Source organism: Zeus faber (assembly GCF_960531495.2).
Source record: "Zeus faber genome assembly, chromosome: 8".
Lineage (NCBI taxonomy): Eukaryota > Metazoa > Chordata > Actinopteri > Zeiformes > Zeidae > Zeus > Zeus faber.
Genome location: NC_137195.1, coordinates 12,468,258 through 12,496,198, shown reverse-complemented (window position 1 = coordinate 12,496,198; position 27,941 = coordinate 12,468,258). Strand labels below are relative to the sequence as shown.

General features: G+C 41.5%; 2 protein-coding genes across 2 annotated transcripts; one reads left to right on the top strand and one right to left on the bottom strand.

Annotated features, from left to right (window-relative positions):
* Nucleotides 1-120: 120 nt before the first annotated feature.
* abcb4 (ATP-binding cassette, sub-family B (MDR/TAP), member 4) lies at nt 121-19,352 on the top strand (the record flags this gene model as incomplete). Its single annotated transcript, XM_080004731.1, has 28 exons — nt 121-138; nt 4,337-4,389; nt 5,378-5,459; nt 6,226-6,388; nt 6,474-6,522; nt 6,638-6,829; nt 7,382-7,553; nt 7,717-7,841; nt 8,636-8,807; nt 8,905-9,018; nt 10,227-10,337; nt 10,440-10,565; nt 11,116-11,319; nt 11,398-11,568; nt 11,663-11,824; nt 11,912-12,112; nt 12,399-12,545; nt 12,652-12,756; nt 12,897-12,974; nt 13,094-13,177; nt 13,294-13,497; nt 13,754-13,854; nt 13,956-14,096; nt 15,221-15,377; nt 15,480-15,677; nt 17,223-17,429; nt 17,779-17,925; nt 18,748-19,352. 28 exons carry the CDS (start codon nt 121-123, stop codon nt 18,949-18,951), a joined length of 3,888 nt encoding a protein of 1,295 aa, XP_079860857.1. The 3' UTR covers nt 18,952-19,352.
* Nucleotides 19,353-19,654: 302 nt separating this feature from the next.
* crot (carnitine O-octanoyltransferase) lies at nt 19,655-26,944 on the bottom strand. Its single transcript, XM_080005949.1, has 17 exons — nt 26,824-26,944; nt 25,804-25,926; nt 25,461-25,585; nt 24,837-25,018; nt 24,608-24,732; nt 24,385-24,493; nt 24,191-24,284; nt 23,969-24,094; nt 23,734-23,835; nt 23,243-23,326; nt 23,021-23,128; nt 22,808-22,938; nt 22,492-22,615; nt 22,272-22,350; nt 22,098-22,191; nt 21,162-21,281; nt 19,655-21,060 (listed from the first exon to the last, which is right to left on the bottom strand). The coding sequence occupies exons 2-17, from the start codon at nt 25,916-25,918 to the stop codon at nt 20,931-20,933; spliced, it is 1,848 nt and encodes a 615-aa protein (XP_079862075.1). The 5' UTR covers nt 25,919-25,926; nt 26,824-26,944; the 3' UTR covers nt 19,655-20,930.
* Nucleotides 26,945-27,941: the final 997 nt, after the last annotated feature.

Below are 27,941 nucleotides of genomic sequence, written 5' to 3'. Positions count from 1 at the left end.
GGAGTAATTTAATTCAACAATTACATTTAGTGACTTTAGTGGTGAATTTAGTCAACAATAACTGACACAAGGCAGCATTGCAGTCTAGCGATCGCTCAACAACCGGGTCCTCACCTCAAGATGGCGGCACACGCGGACGTGAGTGACGTCAGACTTTCGTCAGACTTTCGTGGATAGTTTTCTGTCCCGTAGTTCTACTGTTCTGTTGATGTACAAAGTGCAATAAAATAATTGTGTCCCCCAAAGTTGATTGATAACTGTGATAAATAACCGGGCTCACAATATTGACTGGGAAAAAATGTGATTACCATTTCAGCCATAATCATGCAGCCCCACTTCAGAATGATAACCGTCATTAGCTGCAAACAACCCCCATCACAGAAATACACTGAAACCAGACCAGAACGAATGAACTTCTGCAGCACACACCAGAACAGAAAGCCAAAGCACACTTTAACGACTGCCTGCAGCTCAGCTATAATAATAATAATAATAATAATAATAATAATAATAATAATAATAATAATAATAATATTATAATTATTATTATTATTATTATTATTATTATTATTATGTTTTTCTTTATATTTTTTTCCACACTCCTGTCCAATAGATGGCCCTTGGTCTCTTCTGAGGCGCCTTAAAACCCTCACTGCCGCTCACACCAATCGCGTCGCTTGGGAACATTATTGCAAAACAGCTGTAAAATCGAAGGTATGATTATTACACAAGATGCGGAAGGAAAGTATGACAACGGGGTGCAAACGTTATGAAAGTGGTGTAAATTGAATGTATAAATGGAATCGATCATAAATTCGATTTGATCGAAATTCTCTCGCCAAAGCCATTAGGTTTTTAAATGGAGGGAGAGCGTCATCTAGGGGTCTAAAAGTAATTAGCAGGCGCTTCCGTGTCCTCTGATATTTATATTTTTGGGGCAGTTCAAGGTGAAGTGTCAATAGTTTTTTGCGCTAAGCATTAGCGTCAGCTCTGGAACACATGATATTATAGATATGTATATGTTCTGAAAAGATGCACTAGAAGAAATAACAAGGCACGGTGACAAAAAAAAAAAAGTAGATTACCTTTCTCCCTGAAATTCTAACTTTTATTTCAGACTTAGATCACATCCAGATGCTGTCATTCAGATCAGAGCTTTTTATTGTCCTTCTAGTTCTAACTTCTAGTCCTAAATTCTAACTTTTATTTCAGACTTAGATCACATCCAGATGCTGTCATTCAGATCAGAGCTTTTTATTGTCCTTCTAGTTCTAACTTCTAGTCCTAAATTCTAACTTTTATTTCAGACTTAGATCACATCCAGATGCTGTCATTCAGATCAGAGCTTTTTATTGTCCTTCTAGTTTCCCCACCAATGATGGAGAATGTGCTGGTTTCATCAGCTTTTATAAAGTGGTCTGAATACGGAACTATTTTCTTTCCAAATCTTTTTTTTTTTATCACTAAAGACACCAACTTTTGAGTTAGTGTCAATTAATGCATTATTATCTATTTATATATTTATATTTTAATTATATTTGTATAATATATTATATATAATTTATATATAATTATTAACAATAATGAGTGGACATAACCCAAATTGTATACTGTATACAATGAAAAGAGTGGAGTTGTTCATGTCAAATGCGTTTAAAAAAGAAAATCATCATAATACAGCCAACATTTGTAATGGATTCTAAGCAGAACAGCACAGTCTTAGTTTTCAGGAAGTGAGAAAATTGAAGAAACACAACAACAGTTGCAATACTAAATATATAGTAGGCCTAATATGGTAAAAAGATAATTGTCCTAGTCCACCACAACTGTTGGATATAATTATTTGGCATCTATAGATGTATCTTGAAATAATTAGTTGTAATAATTGCTCAACATTTTGTTTTTTAAATCTCATTAAAGAAATACAACTTGGAACTTTTGGGTATTTTTGATGAATCATTCTCCTGGATGATGATGTTGATAAAACACAGGCATTCCATTGGCTCGTTATATACTCATCATATACGTAAAAACAAAACTAAACTAAAAAACAGGACTTTTGTTTTGTGAGTTGAAAACAAGCATTTTCTCTTGTGGTCACATCTGCAAGGTGGACTGAAAATATTATTTCAATAATATAATTTGACCCAGTGGGTGTACCAATTGAATTTCTGAATAATATTGTGATACATTAGATCGCTTTGAGAAGGTGGAAGCCAACTGATATGTAGTTGAATTAATTTATATAATATAATATAATATAATATAATATAATATAATATAATACAATATCATATCATATCATATCATATCATATAATACATAAAAAAGCATTCATCACTGCTGTAAATTAAGGGTTTATGCCAAAAGGACTAATGTTCACGTCTGAACGACTGTAGTGGGTGATGTCCTCCCACATGAATATAAATGGCCAATATTTTCTCTATAAGCTCCACACTGCATCACTTTCCATTTATACTCTCTCCCATTTTGTGATCCTTAGCAGCAGAAAAAGGGGAGTGCCTGCCTCTGTGCTGTGCATCTGTTTCCATCCATTCCCATTTATCAATTTTGTTTTAGTGCATCCACCTCGAACCATTTTCTCCTGTCTCTGGCCGGGAGCCCTGACCAGCATGTCTGTAAAATTTGGAGGCACTTAGAAGACATGGCATTAACCCGAGGGACATACAAAAGCATTTAAAAGGTACTTTTTTTTTTTTTTTAATACTCCCCAAATTTCAAAATTTTGCCAATAACATTCTACTTCACAAATCTTTCCATTGTTTCTATTTTCTTTTAAAATTACATTTCTGAAACTTTCTTTAATTAGGTGGAGATATTGGTGAAAACAAAAGCCAAAAACAACAGCTTCCTCCCATACAGAACACGTGATTTGATAAAAAAAAAAAACAGTTAAAACAACAGCTTCCTCCCATACAGAACATGTGATTTGATTTAAAAAAACAGTTAAAACAACCGCTTCCTCCCATACAGAACATGTGATCTGATAAAAAAAACAGTTAAAACAACCGCCTCCTCCCATACAGAACATGTGATTTGATAAAAAAAAACAGTTAAAACAACCGCTTCCTCCCATACAGAACATGTGATTTGATTAAAAAAAACAGTTAAAACAACCGCTTCCTCCCATACAGAACACGTGATTTGATTAAAAAAAACAGTTAAAACAACCGCTTCCTCCCATACAGAACATGTGATTTGATTAAAAAAAACCTGTTAAAACAACAGCTTCCTCCCATACAGAACATGTGATTTGATAAAAAAAAACCTGTTAAAACAACAGCTTCCTCCCATACAGAACATGTGATTTGATTAAAAAAAACCTGTTAAAACAACAGCTTCCTCCCATACAGAACATGTGATTTGATCCAAACATTTCTGTTAAAATTACGGTTTCCACGGTGACGAATGATCATAGTAAAATAACATAATGTAATTTTATTGTACTCATTCACAATCATGTCTGTCCGACTATTTATTTATCTATCTATCTATCTATCTATCTATCTATCTATCTATCTATCTATCTATCTATCTATCTATCTATCTATCTATCTATCTATCTATCTATCTATCTATCTGTCTATCTATCTATCTATCTATCTATCTATCTATCTATCTATCTATCTATGAATATTGTACATTATTCATATTACACTACCTACCTAATCAGACACAGACATGCGCCACTAAACAGACTAAAGGTTATCACTTGTTGTACAATAACCAGCACAGCCACGTGAGAGGAGGAGAGAGAGAGAAAGGAGAGAAGGGGAGAGAGAGAGATTTTTTGATTTTTAAAGCAGAGAGAGAGAGAGAGAGAGAGAGAGAGAGAGAGAGAGAGAGAAGAACGGGGAGACAGGGAGAGAGAGAGAAAGAGAGAGAGAAAACAGGGAGACGGAGAGAGAGAGAGAGAGAGAGAGAGAGAGAGAGAGAACGGGGAGACAGGGAGAGAGAGAGAGAGAGAAAACAGGGAGACAGAGAGAGAGAGAGAGAGAGAGAGAGAGAGAGAGAGAGAGAGAGAGAGAGAGAGAGAGAGAGAGAGAGAGAGAGAGAAGGAAGCAGAGGGGTGGCTTGCACGCCCTCAGCTTCAACATCTGCACCACACAGAGCTTGGAGTGAGAGAGTGGTGAGGGAGAGAGAGAGAGAGGGAGAGCGAGGGCAGCCTGAGAGAGGAGAAGAGAGGAGCCGGCCGGTCTTAAAAAAGAAAGTGAGAACACTGAAAAAACAAAGGACTTGAACTGGAACTGGACTTTATCAGAGGACGATGTCAGAGTTTTGGGCTTTAAAGATGTTTTCCCTGTTTCTCTGACAGGACGCAGACATGGAGAAGGACCAGGTTGACAGGGAGAAAAACGGGGGAATAAGGTAAATATCTATCTATCTGTCTGTCTGTCTATCTATCTATCTATCTATCTGTCTGTCTGTCTATCTATCTATCTATCTATCTATCTATCTATCTATCTATCTATCTATCTATCTATCTATCTATCTGTCTGTCTGTCTGTCTGTCTGTCTGTCTGTCTGTCTGTCTGTCTGTCTGTCTGTCTGTCTGTCTGTCTATCTATCTATCTATCTATCTATCTATCTGTCTGTCTGTCTGTCTATCTATCTATCTATCTATCTATCTATCTGTCTGTCTGTCTGTCTGTCTGTCTGTCTATCCGTCTATCTATCTATCTATCTATCTATCTATCTATCTATCTATCTATCTATCTATCTATCTATCTATCTATCTATCTATCTATCTGTCTATCTGTGTCTGTCTGTCTGTCCTTTCCTAATTATGATTCTGTTTTGGTCACCAAGGCCTTCTGTCATCTCTGTGCATATTTTTGTCACATAGCAATAAAAGCGTTGCCTTTGTGCACTTGACCGTGTTGATTTGACAGCCATTGTCACTAGACCTCATGTCTTTAATTCCTTTCTCCTCTGTCGGCCTTGTGGTGGATTTAGTTCTGATAAACACACGCTCAATTGTCGCTCGGTGCTAAATGGACTCATAACGTTTAATCATTAGTTAGTAACCTTTACAAACCTGGTGAATTAAGGAATGACATCATGGAAATAAGCTCTAATGGCATTTACGTGATGAAACCATTCAACCAACTAGAAATAAACAATCTTCCTGCATTCTGTTATACAACAAAATAGAAATAGTTTGTCACCATTACAGAACATAGCAATACCTTAAAGACATGATGAATAAAAAGTTAGACATGATATTCAGCACAGGTCGTTACCGCTTATTATTATTATTATTATTATTATTACTGTTGTTCGTAATAATAATGAACATAATGAACATTGTTATAAATGTTACCCAAGTATGTTTTTGTGCCGCTCCATTCTTCAGTGAAAAGCAGGATGTGGACAAAGACAAGAAGAAAAAGAAGGAGAAAGAGCCAAAGCTACCGATGGTCGGCCCCATCGCCCTGGTAAGGAGTCTTATCCTGTTTCACTTCAGTTTTCAGCCGTGATTCACACTCCGATTTATTGGTCAATTTATGTTATACGTATACACATGCATTCTTTTAGAACTGGTCTTAGATTAAATACAGAGGACTAGCATGATGGTATAACCTAAACATTAAGAGTTATTCCCCTCTCAATTGTTTTGAGAAATATTTGAAATTGTTTTTACTGAATGAAGTGTCTGTAAATCATAAGCATTAATTAAAATGCTTTTTTTCCTACATCAACTTTGATTTGTTGCTCCTTTTATTCCTCCTCTATTTCATATTGTCTAGACTGTAACTAAGATCATTTTATTTCTTATCAAGGATATGCAATTGAGAGTTATACAGTCTCCCCCCTCCCCCCAGGGGATTATCCTAGAAGCAATGTAGTAAAATGCTAAACCTTTTGGGCTGAGGAATGAATAATATTTATTATTCACTCAGTCATTGGGGTGACCTTAGAAATTTGGGTTAACCAGGGAGGTGTGTGTGTGTGTGTGTGTGTGTGCGTGCGTGCGTGCGTGCGTGAGGGTACAGTATCCTCCCAGTGTTTGGGCGGACCTGGCCAGCCCCCCGCTGTGAGAACATAATGGCCTGGTCTGGCGTTTGAAGTGAACACTGACCAAACACGAGCCGCATTCTCACAGTGGATCATTAGCGTCATATCCCAAAACCTGACTTTTACCTTTTAACATTTGAAAACCATTTCCCTTTCTTGATCACCTACACGACCTGCATCCGTTAGTTCAGGTTCGCAGATGTGTGGGACAGAATCATGATCGTTCTGGGCTTTCTGATGTCCATGGTCAACGGCGTCGTGCTTCCTCTCATGATGATTGTCTTTGGGGACATGACCGACAGCTTTGTGGGGGACGCCCTGCAGTCCCAGAGCAACACCAGCCTGCCCAGTGAGTGTTGGGAGTGTTGAAATGGAAATACATTTGATTTTTTAAAGGGAGGAATGAAAACAATAACATACTCCGTCCTCTTCAGACGTCACCTTCCCCATTTCCAATGCCACCCTGGGAGAGGAGATGACAGGGTGAGCCAGGCTACTTTTCTCAGTGAACTAAACATGTGGGTTTATTTCTCACACAATAGTCTTCATAATAATTGCTGGGTATCTTGTCTGTGTGGTCCGTGTCGTGCTAAACCAGCTACGCCATCTACTACTCCATCATGGGGGCGGTGGTGCTGGTGGCGGCCTACATGCAGGTGGCCTTCTGGACCCTGGCCGCAGGGCGACAGGCCAAACGCCTGCGGACGCTCTTCTTCCACCGCATCATGCAGCAAGAGATCAGCTGGTTCGACGTCAACGAGACGGGAGAGCTCAACACTCGCCTCACTGAGTGGGTAAAAGCACCGAGTGGTGGAGAAAAGCACCGCGCACTACTCCAGGGAATTACTACTGGATAGCATGGACAGACCGTGACACGAACAGATAGATCGATAACGCAATATTAATAACGTAATAAGGGCAAAAATATGGGCAACATGCATTGAACATAAGAATCAGCTGAAAAATTGTCAACATAAAATTAACCCTAAGATTTACAATAAACAATAAAAAAAATAAACCAGAAAAATAAACTATAAAATTAACAAAAAACAAGAAAAATTGTCAATATTAATAAATAAACCTAACAATTTACAATAAAAAAATACACCTAACAATAAACCAGAAAAGTAAATGCTCAAAATCAACCAGGAAAATGTACAATAAACCGAATGATGAACAATAAACAATACATTAAAACCTAAAAATGTACAACAAACAATACAAATAAATAAATAAATAAAGATTGAACACTAAACATTAACCAATGAACACTCTCTGGTTCTGGTTGATGATAAAATATCTCCCAGAAGTACCAATGTTGTGCCTGTTCCCTTTGGAACAGTGACATCTACAAGATCCAGGAGGGCATCGGGGACAAGGTGGGGATGCTCATCCAGTCCTTCACCACCTTCTTCTCCTCCTTCATCATCGGCTTTGTGAAAGGCTGGAAGCTGACGCTGGTCATCCTGGCTGTCAGCCCCGTGCTGGGCGTGTCGGCCGGACTCTTCAGCATGGTGAGCGTGTATGTGTGTGTGTGTGTGTGTGTGTGTGTGTGTGTGTGTGTGTGTGTCTGTGTGTGTGTGTGTGTGTGTGTGCGCATTTGTGTGTGTGTTTGTGGCTGCACCTGTGCTTTCCTAATCGCGTCACATCTCTTTTCTCGCTCATCTTCCCTTCCAGGTGTTGACATCCTTCACGTCCAAAGAGCAAACCGCCTACGCCAAGGCCGGAGCCGTGGCCGAGGAGGTTCTCTCAGCTGTGAGGACTGTGTTCGCCTTCAGTGGCCAGGACAGGGAGATCAAGAGGTGTGTGTGTGTGTGTGTGTGTGTGTGTGTGTGTGCGCGCGTGCGTGTGTGTGTGTGTGATAGTATATAACATCATTATTTCATATTACATACATTTCTATATTTATTTGATTTGTTGTTATTACGATATCTTGTGAGGTATCCTAATGTCCTTCTCAGTTTGTCAATTACAGATTGTTTGAACCATTAGCTATTTTTCCTGATAACAAGATTCGATTGTTTACAGAGGGCATCAGAGCAATCTTCTTTTGGCAAACAGAAAACAATGAATATTTTTGCTCAATTTGGTGTCAAGAGCAACATTTTTGATATTGCAGCTCTGTGTGATGTGTATATTGGGAGTTTTTATTTAAAAGTGACAAATAAAAAATGATATATTATGCAGACCTACTGTGAGCGAGTGTGTGTGTGTGTGTGTGTGTGTGTGTGTGTGTGTGTGTGTGTGTGTGTGTGTGTGCGCGCATGCGTGTGTGTGTGTGTGTGTGTGTGTGCGCGCCCGTATTTCTGTTTATGCACGGACATTGAAGTTTGATATTAGAGATGTCATGTAGGTTTCCTACAAAAATGTGATATATTTGAACACATTCTTGGACCTTGTTGTATTAGGACAAATGGAGGAGAAAACTGAATATAGGAATCCCTGTACCCTCTTGTATCATGTCATAGAATGTAACGAGTGGCGATTTTCATTGAGATTCAGATTTGGCCCTGAAAAGGGGGAAAAGTTTGGGCACCTCTGGTATTCACCTAAACTAGTGTTGTTATACGGAAGCATGTGTGCATTGTGATGACAGGTATCACAAGAACCTGGAGGACGCCAAGAACATGGGCATTCGGAAAGCCATGTCCGCAAACATCGCCATGGGCTTCACCTTCTTGATGATCTACCTGTCCTACGCGCTGGCCTTCTGGTACGGCAGCACGCTCATCCTGAGCGGAGAGTACACCATCGGCTCGGTGCTCACGGTCAGTAGCGGGGGGGGGGCGTGGAAAAACCCTTTCCAGGGTCAAATTCAAGGAAAACGAGATCCATGCATGTAACGGTGGTGGGGTTTGCCATCAGGTGTTCTTCACGGTTCTGATCGGGGCGTTTGCCATGGGGCAGACCTCTCCAAACTTCCAGTCCTTCGCCAGCGCCCGAGGAGCTGCGCACAAGGTTTACAGCATCATTGACAACGTAAGCTGCACGACGTTTCCCCCTCAAAAGTGCACCCACAGCACAAAGAAACAAGCTCCGTGATCGTCAACTCTTGTAATCGCTCAGCCCCCGGACGGTTGTCAGTTTGCATTACTGAGCACGTACAAGCTGCTTTGATGTAGCGGAGCACGTGGGGTCAGCGAAGGGGCTTGGGGTTCTTCCTAATTGGGGTTACCTGCTGTTTGAATGAAGGGATCGCAGGTCATTTGGTGCAGACAAACCACGGTTGGTTGAATAGCTCCAAATCAAGAAGAAAAAAAAAAATGATGTTTAAAAATAGTCTGCAATGCTTTTGCGGTCGTGTTAGTGTTATTTCTGAAAGCGGGGCCGGCGATTCTGCATTTCTACTCGTGGCGTCCAAACACATGTAAACAGTGCAGGTTGACTTCCGAGAGGCATGTGTAGAGTGAACTCAGAGAGATCATGGTCAGCGTGGCTATTCTGGGATGGGCCTGTGTTTAGATTACAGTCGGCCTGTTAATCTTTCACCATGACAACACACTTTGCGAAAACCGACGCAGTGCATCACCGGAGTCGTCAACTGCTCCACCAGCGACTCACTCATTTCCTTGTGCATTTACACACCTCCTGATAAACTCACTTATGGGATGTATGATACTCCATAGATGTATTATCCACGCGCACATACACACACACACACACACACACACACGCACACACATACCAAAGGAATGTGTGTATGGAAGTGAGAGAAATCCAGTGGGATCCTGGAAACACAAATAGTCTCAAAACATCACAGAACAGACACAGCATCAGCCAAACAGAGAATTACTCCAAAGGACACAGGTGTGTGTGTGTGTGTGTGTGTGTGTGTGTGTGTGTGTGTGTGTGTGTGTCTGTGTGTGTGTGTGTGTGTGTGTGTGTGTGTGTGTCTGGAATTGAGAATAACAAGCAGATAAAGTTCAACACAATGAATCGTACAAACAAACCACACCAACCTGGGCAGACAACACTCTTCCTCTCATTGTGTGCTACAGGGAGGGGAGGGGGGAGTTATGTCAAAAAATGTTGAGAGAGACTTTATTTTTAAATGAAGCCGGCTTAGAAACAAACCTGTAGTTTGTGAGAACCCTTGGCCGAATCAGATAGATAAAGATAAGATAAACGGTAAACTATGCTAAATTTAAGACCAACTGAATTAAATGCCGATGTGTGTCTCTCACCAGAAACCGAGCATCGACAGCTACTCGGAGAACGGCTTTAAACCCGACTCCATCGACGGGAACATCGAGTTTAAAAACATCCACTTTACCTACCCCTCGAGGCCCGAAGTGAAAGTAGGTTCTCCTGTTGCCCTGCACCCGTTCCCCAAAGTCAGAGTTACGCACATGATTGTCACCCGTCATGACACCGAGCCTGTGCTTGCTCTTTGCGTGCAGGTTTTAAACAACCTGTCTCTGAGCCTGAAAAGTGGCCAGACCATCGCCCTGGTGGGCAGCAGCGGCTGTGGGAAGAGCACCACGGTGCAGCTGCTGCAGAGGTTCTACGATCCGGCGGAGGGGTCTGTAAGTCAAGTGTTTATTTATATAAGTCCTACACCTATTTCCAATTTATATGTATACGAATATGTTCATTATTCAATGTCTTCCATCATCTCAGTTTATTCAGTTTCATTTTATTTTATTTTTTTTATGATAGTTGGTATCGATTGCTTGTGATGTCTAAGTCAAAGTGAAATTGATTTCAAGTGCATTATTATCCACAGGGGCCTCAACACAATTTATACTTGATAATGAAAGTTAAAAGTGCACATACATGATACAAATGCAATGAACATACATGGTGCTCATACTGCACATACTTATACTTAATCATACAGACAGAGCTGCACATGAATACATACAAGAATGCATAAAGCCCCAAAAAAATTTGAGTAGAGGGCACAATGCAGGTTTCAGTATGTATGTCATTGGGAAAGCCAAACAGATTGGAGTAGACCAAAATAGTACATCCTGTTTAGTTGTCAGTGGAAATTCCTCAAGTTGAACCTCAAATGGTATTGCACAGAAAAAGAGAGATACGTGATCTGGATTCTGGTTCCATCCCTCGGTCCAGGTGTGTATCGACGGCCACGACATCCGCTCCCTCAACGTGCGCTACCTGAGAGGAATGATCGGCGTGGTGAGTCAGGAGCCCACGCTCTTCGCCACCACCATCGCCGAAAACATCCGCTACGGCCGACTGGACGTAACACAGCAGGAGATCGAGAGGGCCACCAAGGAAGCCAACGCTTACGATTTCATCATGGACCTCCCGGAGGTAAGCGGAGGGCCGATCGTACGCACGCCGGCGCAGGCGCACACTGCGCGATGATGAGACGTTGTTGTCGTTGAGCAGAAGTTCGGGACGCTGGTGGGAGACCGAGGGACTCAGATGAGCGGAGGGCAGAAGCAGAGGATTGCCATCGCCCGGGCCCTCGTCCGCAACCCCAAGATCCTCCTGCTGGATGAGGCCACCTCGGCCCTGGACGCCGAGAGTGAGACCATCGTGCAGGCGGCCCTGGACAAGGTACTGGAACACATGCACGCACACACGCACACCAAAATACCACAAAACCAATGGGAACGTCCGTTTAGAAATGTGGAATCCTCGTCATCTGCAGGTGAGGAAGGGTCGCACCACCATAGTCGTGGCTCACCGCCTCTCCACCATCAGAAACGCCGACCTCATCGCCGGCTTCCAGAACGGACAGGTTGTGGAATCGGGAACGCACAGTCAACTGATGGACAAGCAGGGGGTCTACCACACCCTGGTCACTATGCAGGTGGTACACTATGTGGGCCGCTGTGGGTGTTAAGCCATCAGTTCATTTTTTTGGAGAGGTTTCTGACGCACGCCTCTAATTTCCCAGAGCTTCAAGGCCATTGAGGAGAGCGATGGGGTCGAGTGTGAGCAGATGATAGACGAGAAGAGTCCATCAGTCATGTCCTTCTCCGAGTCTTCCCTGTACCGGAGGAAGTCCACCAAGGGCTCCTCCTTCGTCGGCTCCGAGGGAGAGAAGGGCGTGAAAGGGAAGGAGACGGAGGACAGCAAGGAGAAGACGGAGGAGGAGGTGAGACGCAGAGCGTTGAAGGCGGCGTGGCGCTTCCTGATGGTTTTAGTTGGATCCGAAATCCTTTACTGACTGATCCCTTCGATAATCAATGGCAGGAAAACGCCAAAAATACTTTTTAAAAGACAGCATCACACTTTTTAAAGGTGTTTAAAGGTGTCTCTCCCCCTCTCCCTCTCCCTCTCTCTCTCTCTCTCTCTCTCTCTCTCTCTCTCTCTCTCTCTCTCTCTATCTCTCTCCCTCTCTCTCCCTCTCCCTCTCTCTCTTTCTCTCTCTCTCTCTGCAGGATGAGAAGGTTCCCCCCATACCCTTTTTGAAGGTGCTGAGGCTCAACCTCCCTGAGTGGCCATACATCGTGGTGGGGGTGATCTGCGCCACCATAAACGGAGCCATGCAGCCCCTGTTCGCCATCCTCTTCTCCAAAATCATCGCCGTAGGTTGATTTTAGTACCGGTTCCACACCGAAGACCGGATCTCGTTGGTTGTCGTGATGTGTAATGGTGTATTAAAGCACTCCTCGTTTTGTAAAAACCTCCTAGGTGTTTACTGAACCCAATCTGGAGGTTGTCAGGGAGAGATCCACGTTCTTCTCCCTGATGTTTGCTACGATTGGAGGCGTAAGCTTTGTCACTATGTTTCTACAGGTGTGTAGAAATGTCAAGCGGCAACATTTCACACACACACGCACGCACGCACGCACGCACGCACACACACACACACACAGATTGCAGTGTACACAAGGTACACCATATGTGGCTCATGCTCAGTCATTTTGTTTTTGAAGGGTTTCTGCTTTGGGAAGGCGGGTGAGATTTTGACCATGAAGCTGAGGCTCGGGGCATTCAAAGCCATGATGAGACAGGTGAGAGTCCTCACTGAAAGCATTTAATCAATAGTTAGAATAATTGGTATAATTGGTATTGTTCCTCTAAATTAGTACATTAAAAATACATTTTAATGAACAAGTCCTCTGTTCCGTAGGACCTTGGCTGGTTCGATGATCTTAAAAACAGCGTCGGAGCTCTCACCACCAGGTTGGCCACAGACGCCGCCCAAGTGCAGGGAGTAAGCCACTCCTCCATCCCAGCCAGTGAAATCTTTTTTTTTTTTTTTTACTTCACTCTTTACTTCACTTTTTTTTTTAATATATATTTTTTTACCTATTCTTCAACCTCTCCCAGGCCACAGGGGTGCGAATGGCCACACTGGCGCAGAACGTGGCCAACCTGGGAACCAGCATCATCATCGCTTTCGTGTACGGCTGGGAGCTGACGCTGCTCATCCTGACCGTGGTGCCCGTCATGGCGGTGGCCGGAGCCGTGCAGATGAAGCTGCTGGGCGGACACGCCATGAAAGACAAGAAGGAGCTGGAGAAGTCCGGAAAGGTTGGAAAGATATGAACTTGTCTCATGTCATCGTTGAATTATTATATTAGGTGTTTAAATTAATTTGAATCTTTTCACATGGGATATTAAACATGTATCAGATGCCGCTGGCTTGAAATAGGACCAGAGGCACAGAGACTAGAAGAGATAGAGGGAGACATAAACATTGCAAAAAATATCAACATTTTCACTGCTTTCACAAGGTATATTGATCCAAAAGGATGCATGTTGAATAATGTTTTGATGCTTCCCCCAGATCGCTACAGAGGCCATAGAGAACATCCGCACTGTTGCATCTCTCACCAGAGAAGCCAAGTTCGAGTCCCTATACCAGGAAAATCTACTCGTGCCCTACCAGTATGTACAGCGTCATGGTTATTGATACATGTTGATATTGAGATGCGTAGACTAAAATTGATGCTGACAAATGCCCTTTTCTCATTCCTCTACCTTCACAGGAACTCCCAGAAGAAGGCCCACATCTATGGATTCACCTTCTCCTTCTCTCAGGCCATGATCTATTTCGCCTACGCCGGCTGCTTTCGCTTCGGAGCCTGGCTCATCGAACAGGGCAGGATGGACTTTGAAGGCGTGTTACTGTGAGTAAAACCATCATAATGGAGATGTTTCTGTGACATTTCTTGACGGTGTTCACATCTGCTGCGTGAATAATTGAAGAATTGTGAATCAGATGTACAGGACACCAGGACTATTCGGTTTAACCTTTCGTCAGAATAACTTCTAATAATAACAACAGCAACAATAACAACATTAATAGTAATGAGTGAAAAATATATATCTCCAGCCAGAAGGGAGAAGAGCACTTTTACCATCTCAGTACAGTGGTCATGTTCTTCAGCATATAGGCTGTGTCACGTGCCCTTGTGTCAGGGTCTGTGCACGTGTCTGCATAACACGACACCGCCACTGTGACTCAACAGGAATAGGGTGAGAGTGCAGGCCGTTTATAGGACTGTATTGTTGAATCATTAGCCTCCAGTAAAGTGTTTTATGTCCAGAATGACAGGGATGTGGATTCTCTAGGAACAGAGGTCCATTACGTATTTTAGACACGTGAGGTTTAGCTTAGAAATACGCTGTTCACTGCAGAAGCCCCCATTTTATTTTATATATTTATTCCATAGTACAAAGTACAAAGTAAATATATTGAAATCACCGAATCACATTGATGGACCTTTTGTGACTCAGTGCCTGGAAACAAGATGTTGCGTGTGTACATTGGACCACTGGTGACCTTATAAAAAAACAAGTAATCTCAGCTACACTATAATACAGCCTTAAGTAAACAATAAAAAGTCGATCCACATTCCACAGACTTTCTTGATCTTGTGTAACCAGTAAAATTAAAAATGTCTTCAGTATAAAATATATTTATAAAAAATATTTGATATTACACAATTAATAAAAAATAATATTATATTAAAAAAAAATATATATATATATATATATATAATAAAAAATATATATTGAAATAATTTCTTAATTCGATAAATTATGAACCAATGCCACAATGCAGAATTATTTCTTTATGGCTGTTGCGTAACGGGCGCCGCTGCGTCAGTACCTTGTCTTAGTATCTGATGGAGGGGAAGGTGTGATCCATGACACAGTGATAGTAATGGAGCACATGTTCTATGGCGTCTATGCTATGGATTCACCTCGTCGATGGTGTTATTGGATGTTTCTCTTTCTCTCCTCCCAGAGTGATTTCGGCCGTGCTCTACGGGGCAATGGCTGTAGGGGAGGCCAACTCGTTCACTCCGAACTACGCCAAAGCCAAAATCTCCGCCTCCCACCTCATACTGCTGATGAACCGAGTGCCCGCCATTGACAACCTCTCGCAGGAGGGAGAGTCGCCGGTGCGCGACACATGCATCCCGCCAAAACACCATACATAGACTATAAGCCCTCATGGAGACGCTGACCTCTGCCCGTCCTCCATCCTGTCCTTTCCCTTCCAGGATGAATTTGACGGCAACGTTTGCTTCAGGGACGTGAGGTTTATGTATCCCTCGCGCCCGGACGTGCCCGTCCTGCAAGGCCTGGACCTGAAGGTGAGCAAGGGCGAGACCCTGGCCCTGGTGGGGAGCAGCGGCTGCGGGAAGAGCACCACCATCCAGCTGCTGGAGCGCTTCTACGACCCCACGGAGGGGAAAGTGGTGAGAACACACACTGATGAGCCGGCGATATGGAAGCAGCTCCCAGCTCCTCCAAAACGGTGTTGACCAACTGGGTGATAAAATATTGCGATTGCAACCTATAAAAGTAATATAAATCCACTTTAGAAGAGTCAGGAACATATCAGCAAGCTTTGACCAAAAAATATGACAAATCTAATACATATAAAGCCAATGACATGAAACTTCTTTTAGTGTCTTAGAGTGTTGTGAAAATAAATGATTAAGAAACTTCACTGCGCTCAGGTTGTAAGTAGTATTATTAATTTCCTATTACAATAGTTTATATCAGGCTTTCTCAAACACGTTTGGCCCATGATGCCATTTCTTAGGTCCCAACTTTCCCGCGACAACGGCAATTAGATTGTGGCAAATGTTCTTTTTTTCTCCTTTTATTAGGATTTTGGAGCAAGCGACACTTATTTTATGTGTTAGAATTCACATTTACTGTAGGCCTTTAAGCTTAGATTGAGGCTAAATAAGAATGTTTCTCTTAAAACTGACAATGCTTTACTTGTCAAAGTGCGGATATTTCACATTACATATTACACAATATTATTAGACATATTATTTGTAAGAGTTTCATCACATAGGCTACTTTTATTCGATCTTAGAACATGGAGCGAGCTCCAAATGGATTGTATTGAAAGGATGACATATTTCAAACCTATTTAACCACTTTTTAAAAATGTAAAATATATGAATCAAATATCAATATTTCAGTCTTTGAAATGTCCCAGTGACCCCACGTGGGGTCCCCAGGATTAAGAAGGTCTGGTTCATACAGGAATACAGGAATTGATAAGGGAATCAATGTAGCACTAGATCAATTAGGAAAAAAACAAAACATTTAAATTTAAATAATAAACCATATGCAGTTGTAATATACATTGTAAATGTATAGAGTGCGTGGTTTCAACAAGGTCTCTCCTAATAGCAGTTAGTTGGTAGTTACTCATTAGCCGACTTCATGTTTACACGGCTGATTTATGAGGCTATTCAAACGGGGCCTGTGGAGGGTGAGTCAGTGACCAAATAAGTATCTCCGAGCGAAATGATAGGTCTCGTTGAGATAACTCGCTGAGAAGGAAAATACTTGTAATGTTTATTATCTTGGGATCGGTGGTATTATCACAAGGTTCCTTATCCGTGCCCTCCCTTTGTGGCATCCTTATTGATCCTCATCCTCATCACAGTATATACTATTATTTTTGCGTTTCATTGAAAATAACTATACTGTATATTCTTGAGCAGTTTCATATTATTATTACTTTATTACATATTTTATCTCACCTGTTTCACCCGTTTATTTCATTTATTTTTATATCATGTAGGTAGTGTAAAATCCTCTCACTCTGTATTTTATGTTCCCCATTGAGCTGCCGCAACGCTTGAATTTCCCCCACAGGGAATTAATAAAATACTGTCTTATCATATCATATCATATCATATCATACCATATCATATCATATCATATCATATCATCTCTTCTCTATCCCGCCTTCGTTAACCCTTCACATCCCTCAGCTGCTGGACAAGCGGGACGCCAGGCAGCTGAACATCTACTGGCTCCGAGCCCAGATGGGCATCGTGTCCCAGGAGCCCGTGCTGTTCGACTGCAGCCTGGCGGAAAACATTGCGTACGGGGACAACAGCCGCACCGTGAGCCTGGAGGAGATAAAGGCGTCCGCCAAATCCGCCAACATCCACAGCTTCATCGAGAACCTGCCTCAGGTACCGTCGCGGTTCCACAGCTATAGCAAACAATTACAGGAGTTGCGACACAAATAATGATGTGTTCATCGTAAAAACCTTGTGTCCAAGTATTCTTTGCAACATCCCAAGGACATTGACAGGCTGTAAATTTAGGCATAAAGATATGAGTAGGAACCTTTGATCGGTTGCCAGTAATTACACAACAACACAGCGAGTTAGTTTATTCAAATTTAAAGAAACGTTATTGTGTAAGATGCATTATTCCTATCCGCAATTGCCTTTGCCCCACGTTGAGATATAGCGTTTTTTTTATTCTAAGATGGTTCTTAACGTAAGGCCTCTCTCCCTGTCTCGTTTTTGGGAGCAGAAGTACGACACGCAGGCCGGGGACAAGGGCACCCAGCTGTCAGGAGGTCAGAAGCAGCGAATCGCCATCGCCAGAGCCATCCTCCGAAACCCCAAACTGCTGCTGCTGGATGAGGCCACGTCCGCGCTGGACACCGAGAGCGAAAAGGTGACTGTGTGTGACGAGTGTGTGTAGGTGTGTAGGGGTGCGTTCCTTCATTCACGTTTTTTCCTTTTCACACAAATCAGGCTTATTGGTGAGAGATATGGCAAAAGGGGACCAACATGTCACTCAAGGACAATAATTAGTCTGTACATACCGATTTGAAATCGACTTCAACAGAGACTGTGTATTTGTATTAATCTGCAATATATTATCAATCATATCAACTGTATATCTATATTTATCTCTGTATCACACATCACATTGTGGCCCTGGCACTATACGCTGGATACTGTGTATTATTATTATCCCTGTTAAAACACTGTACATAAACACACACACACACACACACACACACACACACACACAGATACATTTTTTTTTTTTTAATTGTGGATATTTTTCCTACATATTTCTTTGCTTACATTTATTGCTTCTTGAGTACATAAACAGTATATATTTTTTCTGATTTAGATCATTTTATTATTATTATTATTATTATTTTCTTCCAACTTGTTTTGCAGTCTTTGGGGTTTTCAAGACTTAAATCATTCCACTGCGTCCTTATTGTATGACAACACGTTACAAATAGAAATCTTGAATCTTGGAAAGAGAGTAATACTGCAGCGTAGGACTGTTTTATGGGAAAAACGACACCGATAGACAAATTTGCGTCGCTGCAGAAAGCGGTTGAAAGGTTGCGGGTTTACACTTGTGGTATCGTAAGACTCTTTGGATACCTATTTACAAGTGTCATAGAGGGAACTACCTCCAGGACCTCCTTTCACATGAATGTCCGATCTCCTCCTCGGCTGCCGCTGTGTGCAGGTGGTGCAGGAGGCGCTGGACCAGGCCCGGCTGGGCAGGACGTGCATCGTGGTGGCTCACCGTCTGTCCACCATCCAAAGCGCAGATCGCATCGTGGTGTTCCAGGACGGCGCGGTGGTGGAGCAGGGCACGCACCAGCAGCTTCTGGCCGAGAAGGGATTCTACCACACGTTGGTCACCAAACAGATGGGACACGGCAACTAACAAGAGGGACCATGGGGGAGAGAGAGGAGAGGGCCATAACAGTGGCAATTCAGTGGCAATTTGTGGAGATTTTCTTTCCGGCTATTCATCCATCTGGAACCTCGGTTTCCTGTCTTTTTCCAACTGGGAAAGACGGAAAGGATTTGTATTACTTCTATTTAATCTACTTGCGCCAAACGAGCAGCTCTACTGTAGATTCACTGGGGGTTCATCAGCTTGCTCAGTTCACCCGTCTGGTTTCCTGCTTCTGTCACTGCTTAGTTGTTAGTGCCCTCTACTACCTTGTCAGACAGTGTGAAAAAAAACATTTTGATTCTTTTGAGATATAGTCATTACTACTGTATACATTAATAATAGTCAGCCTAAAATATTAGGGTTAAAACAGTTGCAGATTTTTGTCATACAAGCTCCAGAATGTTTTTGTTTTTTTTATATACAAATGCATTGAATCATTCCTTTGTAAACTTGATTCAGTCTACTACGTAATAAAGTTTTCTATTTGTGTATTTCATTTCATCGTGTGAACTATATTACTAATCACACTTTATTAATCCCCAGGGGGAAACTCAGCTTTACTTCAGGACTCATGTAATATGACATCATAGAGAAACTTTAAGAGAAGACTATTTTCACTATCAACACCCCTGACTGCGGTCGAGGGTATTAAAGTTTAGCCGTACACATTAAATAATCATCACCTTCGCACAGTTGAAAAAAGTCAAATTTTATTCACATTTTCAAAATACAAAAAAGGCATGTGTTGAATTATCTGAATTGATTTGAAAAATCATGCTACAAGTAAGTTTTATTGCACCTCTTCCATTCATTCCTGGTGGGGCTCAAAAGGCAAGAAATATTATATCATATATCATATTATATATAATATATCAAGATGAATATCAAATACATATCTTCAAGATTCAACAATGTTTGACAGTAGTCAGCATAATGGAATACTGTTTTCAACATTCAATATTGTTTAAAATTATAAATGTTGGAATAATAATGCAGGAAGATTGCAGAGCAATGGACTCGTTCATAGTACGAGAGCAGTGTTTTTCAGGCATAGAGGTGAAATATTGTTTCTTAAAGATGAAACTTTATCAGTAAATGACTGTTAAGAGTAAATTGTTTATGTGTAAGAACCCACATTTCAGAATGAATGGACTACTTATAGAAATTAAGGAAATAAAAAAATAGATATTTTTGATAAAAGCAAAGGCAACTAGGCAACTAATTATTTCTTATGCCATTAAAATTGTCAAATCAAATTAAGGTTAATTTGTCTCAATGGCTGCAGAGGATTTTCAAACTAATTTTAAACACACATAACACACATTTGTGTTATGAGGAAAAAGTTTGTAAAATCCTTTAAAATAAAACATTTAGGTCTGTTGAGTGGAGCATTGTTTCTACTTACTTAAAAAACCATTTAATTGTATTTAATTCCACTGTTGTCAGTGCTAAACATATATTTGGAATGTCCTCACTTATTATGTTGTCTAAACGTATGAGTAAAAATCTTTAACATCAAATTATTGGATTAAATTGGTTTCAATTTAAACACCTACTTACTACTTGACCAATCCAGTAGTGCTATAACCACTTGATTAATAGTTGATAGCTAATCTGCAACACTATTTATCTTTCATTATTAATAACACCAATAACGTTATTGGAATTACTTCAGAAAAAAAAAAGAAAAGGAAAAAGGCAAAACCAGTAAAGTCTGGAGGTTTGTGTGGGCTGCTACTTTACGGTAAGATAAGACTACTTCATCGAACCTAGTGGAGAATTGGGGATTTGCATTGAGTTGTGCAGAACAAACAGCACTGCCTCGCTGTGGGCTGTTAAACATCGTTACGCAAACACGTGTTTTTTTGTGTGTGTGTGTATGTGTGTGTGTATGTATGTGTGTGTGTGTGTGTGTAAGTGCATGCGCTAAGCTGCGGCCTCCCTCGCTGAGCAGCTACACGGAGCTAGAGCTGAGAAGAGCTCCAGCTGCTGGCCAGCTGGAGAACATCACGGAGGGAGCTACGCAGGTTTTGAAACAGAGACTCCGCGTTGGTCTGTGGGTCCGACTTCCAAGCTGTGATCGAAGCCACAATCCTGAGAATGAAGAAAATTTGATTATATCTACACTTTACAGTATAAATCCAATGTAAAATAAAGGGTTCATATGTCAGTGCAGAATACAGAATGTTTTCCACCTGTCGTCCCTGATGCGGTAGAAGAAGCCGTAGCCGTGACGCACCATAGGAGCCACGGCGCCCAGGACGGTGGTGTATCCCACCAGACTGGACGACAACACAAAGTTACCGCCCCCACCACTGCAGAGAAACAAAACCTCAGTTACGCGCCCTGACACTCGTACAGTATATATAGTATGTATAGACACCAATGCTGCATTGTAATTGAATGTCTGTCTTGATTGAATATATCCCATATTTGATCCACACAACCTACACTCTGTTGATTGCACATCTTCTTTTTGTCAATTTAAGATCAGAGCTTCTCCCTCGTATTTGAATGACTCATGGCCTGATTTCATTATGCAGGGGAACTTGTTTTATTGTGATCTCGGGGCAACAGATCATCTCAGGCTGCCGTGGTGTAAGGATACTGAAAAGTCGAGCTTGCATGGCGATCAGATCGGCCGGGCTGTAATTTCTAAGTCATGCATTATTCAGGCATTATTCTGTTACCAGACACAGGAGACGTAGTGGAGACAGGATGCCGCAGTGTCCGGCTCTTCCCAAACCACCACTTCTGTCTAATGTGGCCTCAGACAAACCTCGTAACATTGGGATGAGGCTGAAGCAACACTATGCAATATGTCTCTTTATTTAAGGGGATGCTTATTTTAATATAGTGCAGGAATAGCAGAGCTGCAGATATTGTAAATATTGGCCTAAACTGCTGCCAAAAAACGCCAACCTAGTATTCAGAAAACCGGTATTCAGTAAAAACATTGCCTAAAACAACTGAAATACATAATAATTATACATATTGGACACCACAACCTCTTATATCGCACTGCCTTAACTGGTAAGAAATAAAAACAAAGTGAACTGGGATTTCTGTACTCAGCTGGCGGGGGTCACACTGAAACGAGACATGAGGGGTTCAACTGGTTTTAACCGCACCTCTTCGCATAGAGGGGATCCATGAAGAGGTCTGGAGTAGGGAGACCTTCCTCCTTCGCGATCAAATACAGGCCGAGAAGATGTCTGTCAAAACCTGGCGGCGATATCACATATTAGCATTCAAGTTTACATTCCGACAAGTGCTTGCAAAGCAACCCGCAAAATACAACTTACCGTTGCAGTTCTGAGCTTCAGCCATCAGTTTGTTGTGTGTGTTGACGGCCACGAGCAGAGCTTTCCTCTTGGCATCAACCTGAACGCATCAGAAATAACGTACTCCATTAAATAGTCTGTTACTACCGTGCAATCTTTGGTTTGCATTGCTGCTGTGATAACGTGTGTCTCTCTCGCTGCACAAATCTTGCCCCCGTATATGGTTCACGTGCGCACTCACGCTGCACGTGGGGTCCAGCATGGCCCGACACCAGCTGACAGCCTCCTGGGTGCAGGGCCGCATGGTCTCCGTACGCCCGTGGTAGAACCTGCGAGTCATCGCCGTCTCATAACAACTTCCTGGTCTGAGTAGAAGGAAGAGGATCAGTCTCCAGCAGGACGAGGTGAAAACATGAGTATCATGATAATCAAAATACGAACTCAATGTACTGTTTATCGTGGTACTTGACTTTAAACAAATGACATTCGTCACAGTGAGCAATATACTGTAGTACTTCCTGGTCCGAATTCATATCTATTAATTTTGTCCACTGTACCTTCCATGCATTCTGTAGTAGGCTAACTGCATCGCCAGCTGAACAAATGTGTCAGGATGCAGCTTCCTCTGTTTAATGGCGTCTTTTCCAAAGGAGGTGAAGGCATAACATGCAACCTGTAGGTCCTGCGTCTGTAAACACAAATAGAGGGAGTCACAGCAGTTTGGAGATCGAGTGAATGCACTTGAATGCAGTTTTTCAGTTGTCCCTCACCGTCTCCAGGTAGTGATGTTTGGCGAGGCTGATATCACTCCTGACTTTGTCGTCCACAGTGAAAACAAGTTCTTCAGGTAGAGGCATGGCTCTGACTGTATCTGACCCCTATTTTAAGTACACACAGAAACATAACTGTTACCATTGAAATCAACTTTGAAATAGAAAAATAGATAAATAGATTCCAGTTTCATCACAGTCAAAATGTTGATGTGTTGATACCTTCCATTCCCCGTCTGTGGCTTTAAGCCGCTGATCCACAAAGTAACACATGGAGACCAGGACCATCGCATCATACGGTGCATGCTGCAACACAGCGGATACCAATTTTGGCCTTGATAATACTTTTTCTTTGTTTTGTTTTATTTTATTCTGCTGAAGGGTTATCATAACTCAAGAAGATCACAAGATAGATAGATAGATAGATAGATAGATAGATAGATAGATAGATGGATAGATAGATAGATAGATAGATAGATAGATAGATAGATAGATAGATAGATAGATAGATAGAAACAAACAAACGAACAGACAAACAAACAAATAAATTAATAAATAGATAAAAACCTCAGCTCCTGTATGATAGAGGGCGAGGTTAAACAAAATGAGTTTGCCTCAATGAACATTCCAAAACAAACGCTGACCGCTCATACAGTTTTTCTAAAATGCCTCACATTGTGACAGACCAGTGATAAAACTAAACTAAAACTCACATCACAATTGGATCCAAAAGTGCCGTCTGAGAATGAAATAGAGTTGTACGATTTGTCTCCCCAACGGATGGTTGGGTCTCCAGTGAGAGCTTCCAGGGTCATCTGGGTTGAGATTTAAAAAAAAAAAAACGGTCACACAGTGAACACATGGATTTCTATAGACATGTTCCAGCTGTTATTTCTGTATTTTTTTATATACAGTAGTACAAAAAATTTTAATATTTTCATGCAGTACCGGCGTGTAGTTTTCTGGCGTGGCGTAGGGTTTTGCGTCATCCAGCGACAAGACAAACAGGCTGCTCTGGATGATCTCCAAGATGGTCTTATTAGCTGGATCAATGCTTATCAGATAGTCTCTGGCCTGGACAGAAGGTAGACAGAGAGGAGATGTTAGTTCCGCCTTACAGAATGGAACGAAATTCATAATTTCATAATCTATATTCTCCTACACCCTCACCTTGGCCCAACACGTCCTCTCCTCTGAGGTGAGGGCAGCGACTCCATCTCCCTCTGGCTCGCTCTCACAGCGCTCCTTCACATAGCTCAGCTGCCTACACAGATATATATATGTACAAACACAAATTAATGAATATGACAAACTATATAAAAGTTGTTTTTAGTTTCTATTTTAGTGATATTTGTCTTAATTACCTGAGCAGCTCTGGAGGAGTCAGGATTTGGCCATCACACAGTGTGTCAAATGAGAATATCCGTCCACGGCACATTACCACCACATGGGAGGGGCAGGGACCCTCGCACTCTGTGGGGACACGAGGTGCACATTACACACAGAGAGAGGGGGTCTAAGTGTGTTTATAAAGAAAGACAATAGAAACAAGGATGAGGACAAAAGAGTAATAAAAGTGCATTCTACCAGTCTTAAAGTAGTTTAGGATGGTGTCCTTGTTCGTTCCAGGTACTTTGCAGGTGCAGAACAGCATTCTGAACTGGTCCATGTCGAAGGCTATGTTACCTGCCTTCTGAGGAGCCAGCCTCTCCCTAAAACACACAGAGAAAAGCGGGAAAAAAATACATGTAATAAATATCAGTTGTGACACTATGTAACACAGCCCAGAAAACTTTTCTGTGTGTGTGTGTCGTACGTGCGAATCAGGTCCCAGTATTGCAGCGTGTGCCACATTCCCACACTGGTCCTCTGCAGCTGAGTCCCTTCTCTGGGAGGCCAGCAGTGCTCCAGATATGGAGCCGGGCCTCCAAAATTCACATTCAGCTGAGAGGGGATACGGAGCTCCAGGTAGGCACTGTCCAGCCACCACTCCTCCAGCTGGGAAATAAACGAACAGACAGACAAGTTAAATCCACTTCACACTGAAGATCCCACAGCCGCAGTGAAACCCACAACTTATTCTATAATACAAAGTGGTTTTCAGCTGTATTGGTTAGTTTATTTTATACCACCACAAAAAAATATCTCATATAAATTTACATAATAATAATCATTACATTACATTTAGTCATTTAGCAGGCGCTTTTATCCAAAGCATCTTACAATTATTCAAACACCGACGGACGCAGCCATCAGGAGCAATTAGGGGTTAAGTGTCTTGCTCAAGGACACTACAGCATGCTATCAGGAGGAGCCTGGGATCGAACCAGCGACCTTTGGATTACTAGACGACCAGCTCTACCTCCTGAGCTACAATCCCCGTAATAACAACAATAATAAAATAAATGATGGTGCACCCACTGTCCAATATCACACTGACCCAGTTTCTCTTATCTCTGGCTCTCTGCAGTAATTTCTCGTGTAGAACTGGACCAACACCATATTCAAATTTCCTGACAGTTTCCACTGTAGCCTGGTATTCTTGGTTGGATGCAAAGGGACGGACTGAAGACAAAGAGCATGGAAAGCCAGCACTTCAGCAGTAGTATTGAAGAGATAAGTATTGCCTGTGTAAGGGTGATTGTTTTTGTTGCACAATATTCAAGACCCTATCTCTAGCACAACTTCACCCCAATTGAAAGTGAACTCTGGACATCTAGGAACAAATCCTTCCAAGCTCACATAAGTGTTTTGCTTTTAAAAAACATCATTCAGTGCTTTACCTGCATTCAGATATTTGGAGAGGCTGCCCTCCAGTGATGGCACTGGGAGCGCCGGCAGGTTGTCCTGATACTGGAAAGTCCGCTCGGAAAGTGACCCTGACACTTGATTCGCCATTGCTTTCCCTTGAAGTAGAGTGAGATAAGGAGAGATTTGGGATATTCCATTGACAGTAGATAGGGTTGATCTTTTGCATGACTCTCATCAAAATGTGCCATGGAATACAACAATGCATTCATTCAGAAAAGCATAATTTCACTTTTATTCTATGTCATTATATTCTTCTGGGTCTGGTGAAGACCAGATATAAAAGGTTCAATAGTTCAATACATTTGGAAAGTCATACAAGGTCAGATGTCACATCAACTAAGTGGCTCTAAAGTAAACAGTACATAGACAGTAATTTTTTCTCTTGCCTGGCCATTTGATCTTGAACATGTACACTGGACTGGTGTGTAAATCTAGGAGAGGTGCCTCAGGGGCTGACGTAAAGTCATGGAATATTTTCTGGGTTGCAGTGGCTCACATTTTATGTAACCACCCTGGGTCATTGAAAAAAAAACAATTTCACACTCCACCTCTGGTTTTGTTTTAATGATGCACAGTAAACAGTGAGTGTTTTGTATATTCATTAAAATTAGATACTATTTTGGATGATGATGATGATATAATATAATGATAAAATGAAATATAACAATAATGATAATAACAATCAGAGTAATAATAATAATAACAACAATAATAACATTAACAATAATAACAATAACAATAATAATAATAATAATAATAACAATAATAATAATAATTTCACGCTGCTAATGTCTAAACGTTAATCAATTATTATAAATGTATATATACACATATATGAAAACAAACTTGTTCATCTTTATTTTTCCAGATATTTCGGGACTTCGCCGTTTGTGGAAATCAGCGCACCATCAATCAATAAACAGCCACTGCTCGTCGGATTTCAAACTGAGTTCTCAAATTGTATTCCTCGAAGAGCTTGTTTACAAACTCACCTTCCCGATGATCGGTGCTGCTGTGGCACCGACGCACAAGATAAATAAATAAACGAATCCCCGCTGATCCCCAGCGGTGGAATCCGCTATTTCTGCAGGATTTCACCTTTGCCCCAGTGAACGACCGGGACGCCACTCGGAAGTCAAGACTGCGCATGCGTGAAGGGCTCCCCTTGCCCTCAAAACAAACACGAACGATCCATTCATCGCATTGTTTTCCTAATATGTGCCGCTGATCAGCTTCTAAAATATAATAACAAAATGCATGTACATATAATTGCATTTAATAACATTGTTAAAAGTAAGACTTCATTTGTAATAATTTAGTCACAATAAACAGTATTTAAAGATATAAATATAAACAATAATTTATACCTTCTCATTCCGTTGTTATACATGCCCGTGGTACTGTTTACATATTTATTCACATCCTGTAGAGAATATCCTGTACCCATAGACAATACTAGCAACAGTACTACCACGCAGCCCCACCATAGCATTTACATACATACTAATTCCTTGTAAATTAAAATGTACACGGCCGAATAAACAAGATTCAAGATGTTTATTTGTCACATACATATACATACAAGCATACATATATGTACTGAAATGACATAAACAGATTCTGATTCTATTCACTGAATTGAACTGAACACATGCTGTTTCGGGATTTTGCTAAATGAATGTGGAATGAATGGCACGTCACTAAACAACAACAAGTTGTAACAAATCTACACACACACACACACACACACACACACACACACACACACACATATATATATATATATATGTATATATATATATATACATACACACACACACACAATATCCTGTATATACACACACACACAACACACACACACACACACACACACCCATCAGCCACAACATTAAAACAACTTGAATAACATTGCTCATCTGATTCCAATGGCAGCTGTCAAGGGGTGGGATATATTAGGCAGCAAGTGAATAGTCAGGTCTTGAAGTTGATGTGTTGGAAGCAGGAAAAATGGTCAAGGGTAAGGATCTGAGCCACTTTGACAAGGGCCATATTGTGATGGCTAGACGACTGGGTCAGAGAATCTCCAAAACGGCAGGTCTTGTGGGGTGGT